The following is an 11,437-nucleotide window of genomic DNA, read 5'->3' as shown; positions in this document are numbered from 1 at the left end:
ATTCTCTATATTGCCTAGTATGCACTGATCCCCAGCACAGCAATAGTTTTTAACCAGCTAAACCTTGTTTTAACTGTTGTTTCAGCAGAGGGGTGACTATGGTTTTCAGAAGGCTTGCCTTACCATTATTTGACAAGTACAAGATGCTCATTTCTAAACCTGAATCACTGATACAGTCAGCTAGGAAAGAAACACTGTAGCGCCCATCTCACACATGGATCGCAGATTTTCCTTAGGATTGACAAAGATGGATCCAAAATAGCCCCTTTGGCTGGGCAATGGTGGCACACTCTTTAATCCCAGCATTAGGGAGGCAGAGGCAGTCGGATCTCTGTGAGTTCGACGCCTGTGAATTCGAGGCCAGCCTGGTCTACAGAGTAAATTCCAAAACAGCCAGAGATACACAGAGAAACCCTGTCTCAAAAAACAACAACAACAAAAATTGCCCCTTTGGAAGAGGTCAATTTATCTCTTTATTTGTTGATGATAGTATCTCTTTATTTGTTGATGATAGTACCCCATACTTAAAAGACCTAAAGACCCCACCAAAAAATTCTGACATAGGATAAACACTTGCAACAAAGTTTCAGGACACAAAGTCAATTAGTACCTTTTGGTCTACCAAAAGCCTATGCATGAGGACTGGAGTTTAGTCAGTGTGGCAACCCACCTGTACCTTGCAGGAGGCAGAGACCACGGAATCTCTAGAGCAGAGCAGTGGTTCTCAACCTTCCTGATGCTATTACCCTTTAATCCAGCTCCTCCTGCTGTGGTGACCCCAACCATGAAATTATTTCGTTGCTACTTCATAACTGTAATTTTGTTACTGTTATGAATCATAATGTAAATATCTGATAGAGGTCCACAGCCCACGGTTGAGAATCATTGCCCTAAACCAATCTGGCCAGCTAGACTAGCCAGGTCAGGGAGCTCAGGGTTCAAGAGACCCTACCTCAATATATAAGCAACCGAGGAAGACACACAACATCAACCTCAGGCCTCCATATGCATGTGCACATACATGTACCCTCACACACACATGGGTACACACACATCACACACACACAAGAGAGAGACAGAGACAGAGAAAAAGAAGAAAGTTTTTCTAAATAGTAATAGTAAGCTTCGTAAGAACTCTGGGGGCCAGGGATCCCACTGGCAATAGCCTCAAAAATATAAGGCTAAGTAGCTAGCTCAGTGGGTAAAATGCTTCCCAAACAAGCCTAAGGGCTAGAGTCAGGATCACCACGACCCACAGAAATATAGTGCTCAGGAAATGGAGACAGGAGATTGACTAGGTAGATGAACCAAACCAGTGAGCTCTTGGTTCAGACTCTGCCTCAATATAAAAGGTGGAAATCAGCCGGGCGGTGGTGGCGCATGCTTTTAATCCCAACACTCAGGAGGCAGAGGGAGGGGGATCTCTGTGAGTTTGAGGACAGCCTGGCCTACAAGAGCTAGTTCCAGGACAGGCTCCAAAGCTACAGAGAAACCCTGTCTCGAAAAACAAAAACGACAACAAAAAGATACAGAAAGCCATCTCATGCTAAAGATCACCAGGATTAACACTGTAAAGACACAAAACTAACCCACAGAGTCAAAGCAAGCCCTATAAAGATGAAAGTGGCATTTCTTCCAAGAATCCTAAAATTTATACGAGTGCCAAAAAGATTCCAAGTGCCCAAAGCAATCCTGAGCAGCAACATAAATGCTGGAGGGATCACAATACTACAGTTTAAGCTAATTACAGAGCCACAGTAACAAAACCACCATAAGAATGGTACAAAAACAGGCGCATCTACCAATGGAATAGAATAGAGGACCCGAAAGGAAGCACCAACAGCTACAGCCAAGTGATGTTTAAAAAAACAGGCACTATAAGCAAACCTTGAGGAAAGATAGTTTCTTCAACAAATGGTGTGATAAAACATGTCTCAGATGCATCTGGTAGATATACTGGGTTCAAGGAAGGGAGATCATTGAATCTTTTAAGAAAAAACCACAACGCTCCTTCAAATGCCTACAGTTTGTGCCCAGCATTTTGCATTGCTGGGCTTCTTGGGAGCTAAGAATGAACAAACTCTACTCAGAGAAAGGCCTAAAACCCCTGGAGGAGGCTGCACTACACAGACACGGATGATGTGGGAGAAGGCATGAAAGGGAGGGACATACCCATTATGCTGACTACTTTTCCGGCAACTTGACCCAAGCTGGAGTCATTTGAGAAAAGGAAGCCTCAACTGAGAAAAAGCCCGCACAAGACTGACCTGAGGGCAAGCCTGTGGTGCTTTCTTGTTTGAAGATTGATGAGGAAGGGCCCAGCCCATGGTGGGTGGGGCTAAGCCTGGGCCGGTGGTCCCAGATTCTATAAAGAAAGCAGGCTGAGCCAGCCTTGAGGAGCAAGCCAGTAAGCAGCTCCCCTCCTTGGCCTCTGCATCAGCTCCTGTCCCGACTTCCTTGGATGGTAGACTCCGAGCTGTGAGATGAAATAAACCCTTCCTCCTCAAATTGCTTTTGGTCACGGTGTTTTGTCACAGAAATAGAAACTCTAACTAAAATGCCCACTATGTCTTAGTGTAGACAGGCCTGCTGGCATTTTGCTGTGGAAATTCTGAAGGTTGGGCACCTAAGGCTCAGATGCAGTGAAATTTTCAACTGTCACCTTTATTTCTATACGGAGGGATTATTTAGAAGCAGGTTGTGATCGCATTACCTGCTGCCGTTCAGAACCTGAGGGAGCACTCCTGATCTTGAGGTCATTTGTGGCAAGTATTTACTCAGTTCGTGGATTAAGGGGCTCAGGGAACGCAGGTCCATTGGCACTACAGATGGAGTTCAGCAGTCTAGTCAATCCAAGAGCACTTTTACCAGAGTCCAGAGTCAAATGCCAGCTGCATTCTTAACCTTTTTAAGCCTCTTACCCTTCTGGATACTGTATTTGGCTTCCAGCTAGAATTATTTCCTCCCATCGAGTCCCGTGCTTTGGACTCTCCTAGGTCAATTCCCTGAAAGATCTTTATCACACTATTTGTAGTCTGGGGCATGCTGACAGGATCACACCCTGCTGGTACCTCGGTTTTTTCTGGCTTCGAGGACAAAGCTTCAGGGTAGTGCCAGGTCTAGGGTGAAGTTCACAGAGCTTGACCCAGGACAACTCAGCAACCAAGATAAATGAATCTCAGTGCAATGGTTTTAAAACACAAAACAGTGCAAAATCCTTTGGTTATGAATGTTCAGAACTCTACAAAGACAGGATCCATTCCTGTACCAGGATGACCTTGATTCATGAGCCTCATTATAATTCCAGTCTTGGGTCCCCAAATAATTTTCTTTACAAAAACGGATGAGTGACCTGCAGTCCTTAGTTTGTCTAAATGAAATCTTTTAATATTCCATTAGATATTTATCTTGATTCCTGAGGTTGGGGAAGTTTTGTCTGTCTGGAGCGTCTTCACCCTAGGCCTGGCCCTAGGCCTGGGTTTGGGGTTTTGTTTGGTTTTTGTTGTTGTTGTTTTTCCCTTTGGATACAAAATTATCTTCAGCCTTCCTCGCCTTTCCCTGACCCTTCTCAGGGTCGAACATCCAAGTTGTAGGTTCTGCCGGCAGCCGCCCCATACTCGGGCCTGATCAGGTGCCAAGGGCAGGCGAGGCTGGGAGGGCGACCTCCCCGGGCTCCTCCCGCAGGTCCCCAGCCACTCAGCGGCTCAGCCATTCTGCGCGCCTGTGCTGGGCGCCTGCCTCGGCCCGCCCCTTACGCCGGCAGCTCAGCGCCTGGCTGCCACTATATAAATCGGCCATTTGCTTTGCTCCGCCCCAGAGTCCGGGAGTCAAAGCCGGTTGTCAAGCTAGTCCCGTTCCGCGCTCCTCTGCCTTTTCTTTCTCTTTCAACATGACAGATGCCGCTGTGTCCTTCGCCAAGGACTTCTTGGCAGGTGGAGTGGCCGCGGCCATCTCCAAGACGGCGGTAGCGCCCATCGAGCGGGTCAAGCTGCTGCTGCAGGTACGTCCTGAGATCGAGGGGCCCAGGCAGGAAGTGGGGGATCTGCACAGAAAGGGGGGTACCCTAGCGGGAGAGTGGGACTCAATCAGTAGACTTGGGACGAGGTGAAGGCTGGGCCTGGCCACAGAGTCAGACCTAAAATCAAACTGGAAGAAGGCGCCTTTAAGGACTTGGGAGTTTGAGTGTCGCAAGTGGTCGGGGCCAGAGGGAGCGGAGGCGCTTGGGGCCGTCCCCGGCACCGAGAACTAGGCTAGGGCAGCCCGAAAGACACCGTCCACCCCGGCTTTCTGGGGAAGGGCAGTAGGCCTGAAAGCAGGCGCTGGCAAACAACACCTGGCCTTACCGAGAACCTCAAGGTCACGGCAAGGAGATTACAGCTCGGGGCGCAGGCCACGCGGACCGGTTCGGCGGCCGCGCCGCCTGCGAACAACGCGGTCTAACCTCGCCGGCCGGCGGGCCGGAAGTGGACGCCGGGAAGAGCATGTGCCTGCTACGTCCGCCCCCGCGCAGCCCCTCGCCGCCGGCCTTCCTGCCGCGCGTCGCCGCGCAGTGCCTCTAGAGGGCACTCGCGAGTGCAATTTAATCACCCTCCCCCCCCCCCCACTCCCAGAACAAAAGTGGGGGTGGGGCGGAAAGAAAGCAGCTCAGGAGACCTGAGAAGTTGACCGTGGTCACCAAGGTGACCGTGTCCTATGCAGGTCCCACCCTAGTGCCTCTGAATCTCACGTGGAGGGAATGACCTTTCTTCCAGGTCTAAAGGTCATAGGTCCGCTTGAGGGCGCCTCACTCACAGAGGTGGAGGCTTACCCCTGTGATGGTGTCAGCACTTAGGAATCCATGTGATTCTGAAAGCTGGATTTGGGGAAAGGGGAACCAACCTTAAAGATTATATGTGTATGTTCTTCCCTTGTCCCTTCTCTGGTTGTAACTGTCCCTATTGCCTTCTTCCTGTCCATCAGGTGCAGCATGCCAGCAAGCAAATCACGGCAGATAAGCAATACAAGGGCATTATAGACTGCGTGGTTCGTATCCCCAAGGAACAGGGAGTCCTGTCCTTCTGGCGTGGTAACCTGGCCAATGTCATCAGATACTTCCCCACCCAGGCTCTCAACTTTGCCTTCAAAGATAAATACAAGCAGATCTTTTTGGGTGGTGTGGACAAGAGGACCCAGTTTTGGCGCTACTTTGCAGGGAACCTGGCGTCAGGTGGTGCCGCTGGGGCCACATCCTTGTGCTTTGTGTACCCCCTTGATTTTGCCCGTACCCGTCTAGCAGCTGATGTGGGCAAAGCTGGAGCTGAAAGGGAATTCAAAGGCCTTGGTGACTGCCTGGTTAAGATCTACAAATCTGATGGGATTAGGGGCCTGTACCAAGGCTTTAATGTGTCAGTCCAGGGCATTATCATCTACCGAGCTGCCTACTTTGGCATCTATGACACTGCAAAGGGTAAGTATGCTATATGCTTAGAGGTTGTGGGAGCTTTGGATATCTGTTTGCAGTGCTGGGTACTCCACCTAAGGGCCTTGTGCACACTAATCCAGTACTGAGCTGTATCCCCAAGCCCTGGTTTCTTTTGTTCTCCTTTTTTCTCTGAGGTGTCTCACTGTAGCCCTGGCTGGCCTGGAACTCACTATGTAGACCAGGCTGGCTTCCAACTCACAGGCATCCACCTGCCTCTGACTCCTGAGTGCTAGGATTAAAGGGTGCAAGCCACCACACCCAGCTCCTGATTTGTCTCTAGGTAGCCCAGGCAGGCTGACCTTAGATTCAATTCCTCCTGCCTCAGCTTCCCAAGTACCTCTGATTTCGGGCTAATTGTACAATCACACTAAGCTATAAAGCTGTTTGGAGGTGGGGTTGTCTTATTTATTTATTGGTTTGGTTTTGGTTTTTTGAGACAGGATGTCTCTGTACAGCCCTGGCTGTCTTGGAGCTAGCTTTTGTAGACCAGGCTGGCCTCAGACTCACAGAGATCCACCTGCTTCTGCCTCCCAAGTGCTGAGATTGAAGGCATGTGCTGCTACCACCACCCAACCTGAAGCTGTTAAGAGATAATTTGAAAGAACATTACATCTGCCTAACATTCCAGAAGGCCAATATTTTTTTATTAATTCCTGAAAGAAGCCAAATTCTTCCAATATAAAATTTCTGATAGATACAGTGTTGTTTAACCGTAGAAAATAGGTCGGCAAAACTGCATTTTGATTAAATACATATTTTTTTTTCAGGAATGCTTCCAGATCCCAAGAACACTCATATCTTCATCAGCTGGATGATTGCACAGTCTGTCACTGCTGTCGCTGGCTTGACTTCCTATCCCTTTGACACGGTTCGCCGTCGTATGATGATGCAGTCAGGACGCAAAGGAAGTAAGTTCTGATAAAAGTTGTGGGAATGGGGCAAGTTGTGGCCACAGACTGGTGATGGCTGCCCTGGATTCAATCTCCAGTGCCATAAAACACTGTAGACAGTGTAGAAGGGATGGAGGTGATAGCATCCATGTTGGCTGCACAACTGCCTTGGGAGCAAGCAACCCTTTAGATGCCTATCACTTGGGGTGGTTAAATTCTATTAAGAGGTCATCCCTGTTCTCCAATCACAACATTAATACTTAAGCATTGCTTGTGCTGTTGTAGAAATACTGGATTTAAAACTGGCACTGAGTGCTTGGAATAGCTCAAAGTAGAGAGCTTTTCTAGCATGCACAAGGCCTAGGGTTCCATCCTCATGACCCTCCCCCCAAAAAAACCTTAAATTGTTTTTTAAAGGTGGGGCTGTTTTTCTTTAGTGTTGTGAACATGGGTGCGTTCATTGGTCTCTAGTCATCAACTCCATGTCTTTATTCTTTGCAGCTGACATCATGTATACAGGCACGATCGACTGCTGGAGGAAGATTGCTCGTGATGAAGGAAGCAAGGCCTTTTTCAAGGGTGCATGGTCCAACGTCCTCAGGGGCATGGGTGGTGCCTTTGTGCTTGTCTTGTATGATGAGATCAAGAAGTATACATAATTATGTCGTAGGTGTTCTCCCCGAGAACAGGCATGTTGTATACTACACCATATCTTGAACATTCTGGACAGATTCTCTGGTGGGCTTGTCTGTTTTATCAGTGGCAACTATTTACCAGTTGAAAAAGTGGGAAGCAATAATATTCATCTGACCAGTTTTCTCTTAAAGCCATTTCCATAATGACAATAATGATGGGACTCAATTATATTTTTTATTTCAGTCACTCCTGGTAATAAAAATTGAAGAAATAAAAAAAATCTAAAGACAGTTTTGTTTGTGGTTTCTTTCCATATAAAAATCTGCTTTGTGTGTGGATAAGCACTACATTTGAATAGAGTTCAGTATCTCCCATGGTGAAGAAATCTTTTGAGACTGGGTCTGGTTTCTCTGTGACAGCTCTGGCTGTCCTAGAACTCACTATGTAGACCAGGCTGGCCTCGAACTCTTGATCTGCCTGCCTCTGCCTCCCAAGTGCTGGAATTAAAGGTGTGCCACCACTGCCCAGCTAAGGTGAGCTGCATAACTTTTAAAATGAATTGTCGATTAATTTTTCAAGGAATACCTTGGATATGTACTTGTCAATATTTACAATTCATTAGCAAAATAAAATTGGGACCAGTGTATCCAAAAACTTGGGTCTTTGCCCGTAGCCTGGCATAGCTACATGAGCTTTCTTCCCAAAGGTATCATGTACCTGCTTTTCCTACTCCTGTGGTTATTAAACAAGAACCATAGCCAAGTTTGCTTCCAAATGACTTAAATGAATATCACCTCATTTTAATATTTTTAAACTAAGGTAATCACAGTTCTCAGTTTTTGTCCAATTGCCTTCTTTCGTCTTCACCTGGCTCAAGCCGTTATGATTTAATCCCATTCAAAGCAGGGGATTAAGGCTGGCAGTACTCGGTAGTGCTGAGATTGCAGTGCTCCTCAAGATTATGGCAAACCACAACTTTGGAACTCCTTTGACAAAAGAGGGCCAGCACCTGCATCTTGCCTGCCTTGCTCACAGCCCCTCCCCCCGGGGGGGGAGGAGGAGGTGTTCCTGTTTCTATTGAATAAGCTCTTATTTGGGGTCCGCAGGGGAGCATGTGCAACTTCAGGAGCTCTTCATTAGGGCTCAGGAATAGTGGATTTTGCCAATACCATGAGATTTAAATGTAGAATAAACTATCCTATCCCTTTAAGTCTCAACAAGTACGGGAAGTAAGATGGGTACACACACGTACAAAGCACAGAAACGTGAACTCCGCTCACTGGTGTGGGCTAAGGCTGTTCACAGACAAATGATGGAACCTACTGATAGTCCCTGGGAGATGGTAGGGCTTTTGCAGTGCACCTACTGGCTAAGCACCTGAGTTACAGTGTAACTCAGTTAAGAGCTCTGTATTGATGACAAGGAGGCAACAGGGTTCTCTCCTGTGTGAAGCTGGAACTTGGTGTTGCTTAGCCTCAATTCCTTCCTCTCCGGTGGTCGTTCTTTGTTCAGGCACAAGATAAAAAGGACATCATCTGAGACGTTTCTGGAGGGAAGTATTTTAAAAGAAATGCTGTTTTGGTATCACTGAGGCCCGGGCTAAAATCTGGACTCTAGGCTTGACAAGTTACTTTTATTTTTCTAAGCCTCCATTTCCTTATACATAAGATGAGGATAATGACACCTGTTTCAGGGGGTAGTTGCCAAGGCTAACCAGATGCCCCAGAACATATGTAATAAGCACCCCCTCAATAGTACCTGTGATTATCAGGAGGAAGTTGAGCTTCCAGAGTTCTATGATCAGATTTTCATACTGTATGAACTCGGGCAAGTCAGTTAAGCTCCTGGAGGAGCCTCAGTTCCCTCACCGGTAAAATGGCCAGATAGTGATGTTAGCCCTATTTCTTGGAGGATGAAGAGCCCTGTTGAGCAATAGCTATGACACATGGTGTCGAATCAACCTCCCGATATGAGGTTTTATTTTGCCATTCAGCACCCATTTCTATTGAACAAAGTAGAGCAGTGTTATAAATCCAAGCCCACCTTTAAAAACAAAACTAGACATACCATATTGTGTAGCATTGATACAAAATAAACTTCAACCCGGGTCTTCCAGTTAAAAATTTTGTTCCTGGCAGGGAATAAGAGGCTCTCTCCACTTAGGGTTGCAAACACAATACAAGAGGACCCAAGCCCCCTTTATGGTTATTACAATAGATGTGTACTCACTGAGCTGCCAGCTATTAAAATAAACGTAGGACTGGGCACTAATGATCAGAAAGCAAGAAGTGGTGCCTCCTGTCACGGGGTGGCTGACACAGATGAGGTGGGAGGTTTCTGTTGTTGTTGTTCTTGCAGTTCTTGTTGTTCAATGATTTTTGAAATTTAATTTAAAGACAAAGTGATTTTAATCTCTCCAAGCTGTGCAGGCTAGTGCTATAGAATTCATTACATCCATTATGCTCATGCAAACATTGGTGGTACACAATCTTAGCAACACCCTAATTTATGCTGTTGTTTTGTTACTATTCAATGCATAACAGGATCTGTGGAGCCTGATTCCAGGTGAGAGAGCCAGAATACAGGTCAGCTCGTGAACAGCGCGCTGCCTATTCCAGAGGGCCTCTCCACTCAGTCAGTCTCTGGAAGCGGTGTGCTGCGGGTGCTCCAGACCGCCGGGGAAGACAAGGGCTGGTTTCCCAGAGGGACTGCTTTCGTGCAGGGTAAGTCATTTAAGCCATTATTTTTGTGTTAAAAGAGATGCGGATGTTTTAAAAAAGAGATGCTGATGTATTAAAAGAGATGCAGACTAGGGGTTTATTAATTAGAAAGTATTTTGTAAACCTAAACTGCGAAGTGAGTTCTTGTAAACAAGGACCGTTGCTGGCTCTTCCCCAGACTCCTGGGGGGAAGTCCATTCAGTCTCCTCTGCTGTCACGGATACTTTGGGAGAAAAAAAAATATTTTCAAAGTCTTGACGGACCGAGCAATGGCTTTTTAAGCGTCGGTGTTACTAGAGTGCATTCTATTTTTCCTTTGACATTTGTGGGTATGGTGTTTGTAAGTTGCCCTTTAGTTTTTCAGTGTAGTTAATGTCTGCACGTTGTAATCAAAGCCAAACCATAAAGACAAGGTATAAAATGCAAAGTAATGCTCTCTCCATCCATCTGCCTCTTCCTCTCTCCATTCATCTGCCTCTTCCTCTCTCCATTCATCTGCCTCTTTCTCTCTCCGTTCATCTGCCTCTTCCTCTCTCCATTCATCTGCCTCTTTCTCTCTCCGTTCATCTGCCTCTTCCATGCCTAGCATCCTCCTCAAAAGTCACCATTATTGGCAGTTTCTGGTCTGTCTAGCCATCCTCCTCAAATTGATGCTAATTCTTACAACAGTAGTTGATTTATCGGAACTATAGCCTCACCAGTTAGATTTTAAAATGCCATGTGTTTGGGGGTTGTTTTTTATTTATTTATTATTTTTTTTTTTAGAAGAATGTCATTCAGTTAGAACCAAGACTCCCAGATGTTGTCGGAGGCAAGAGGGCAGGGAAGAGGTAGCTTCTAGACTCTGAGCTCAGTTTGCTGAGTGTGGCCCCCGTATTAACAACCCAATCCAGTCAGTCCTTTCCTTTGGGGCTTTAACCATGATCACTGAGGAACCTGGGGGCAAATCACCAAGCCATGTCTAACATCAGCGCCTTAGTTTGTCTTCCATGAGAGAAAGAGTCTGGGGAGGAGACAAACTCCAAAGTCCCTGGTAGTCCCGTCTATTATTTTGACATAAAATGCAGAGGCAATGAAAGGACTTGGGTTAGGTGATTTAATCCTCCCAGAGCACAGTTGAAAATGCCTAACACAATTGTAGCTGCATCGTTTCTGGCTCGCAGCAGTTGTTTACAGACTGTGTGGGTGGGTAAGCAACATTACAAATGTAAAGATTTACATCAATTTCGGGACCAAGAAGCAGAGCCACAGAATTACAGCTCAGGGTTGCAGGTCAGAGGTGATCCAATTTACTGCCAAATAATTAACATCTGTCTTTTCAAAGCCTTGTCTTATTATGTGTAATGCTCACTTCTGTATTCAGGTTGAAATGTATTTAAACAACAAATACTGGATGCTGCAATTTGGGAATGCTTTGTGCTACACTCCAAATGTTTGGAGGCGCTTTCCTATCATTCTGGCCATTATTTGCTGTGTGTGTGCAGGTGAACAAGGTCAGAGGCACAGTGCCCCTCTTAGCCAAAGGCTCAAAAGAGCCTTCGGTATCCCAGCAACAGTTATAAACACCATTCAAGTGACAGATTGGGCGGTCGCTTTTACTGGACCCTTTTCGGAGACAAAACTGAGTTGAATTAAAGAAGCCTATTAATCTGTGGTTTTCCTCATGGACAATGGAAACAGGTCTTGAACATCCATCCTGGGGTTGGGGCAGAAGAGTTGATCCCTTAGGC

General features: G+C 46.5%; 1 protein-coding gene across 1 annotated transcript; it reads left to right on the top strand.

The window, feature by feature from the left end:
* The first annotated feature begins 3,798 nt into the window (after positions 1-3,798).
* On the top strand, positions 3,799-7,266 carry Slc25a5 (solute carrier family 25 member 5). Its single transcript, XM_038316157.1, has 4 exons — positions 3,799-4,000; positions 4,960-5,446; positions 6,229-6,369; positions 6,853-7,266. The coding sequence occupies exons 1-4, from the start codon at positions 3,890-3,892 to the stop codon at positions 7,008-7,010; spliced, it is 897 nt and encodes a 298-aa protein (XP_038172085.1). The 5' UTR covers positions 3,799-3,889; the 3' UTR covers positions 7,011-7,266.
* The last annotated feature ends 4,171 nt before the right edge of the window (positions 7,267-11,437 follow it).

The sequence above is a fragment of the Arvicola amphibius genome, chromosome X, assembly GCF_903992535.2.
Source record: "Arvicola amphibius chromosome X, mArvAmp1.2, whole genome shotgun sequence".
In the NCBI taxonomy this organism is placed as follows: domain Eukaryota; kingdom Metazoa; phylum Chordata; class Mammalia; order Rodentia; family Cricetidae; genus Arvicola; species Arvicola amphibius.
The sequence above is the reverse complement of the archived record's forward strand: the minus strand, read 5'-3'. Positions and strand labels throughout refer to the sequence as shown.

Coding starts and splice junctions, on each gene's coding strand:
- Slc25a5 (XM_038316157.1), top strand. CDS start 3,890: ATGACAGATGCCGCTGTGTCCTTCGCCAAGGACTTCTTGGCAGGTGGA. Junction 4,001..4,959: donor GGGTCAAGCTGCTGCTGCAG/GTACGTCCTGAG, acceptor CCTGTCCATCAG/GTGCAGCATGCCAGCAAGCA. Junction 5,447..6,228: donor CATCTATGACACTGCAAAGG/GTAAGTATGCTA, acceptor TTTTTTTTTCAG/GAATGCTTCCAGATCCCAAG.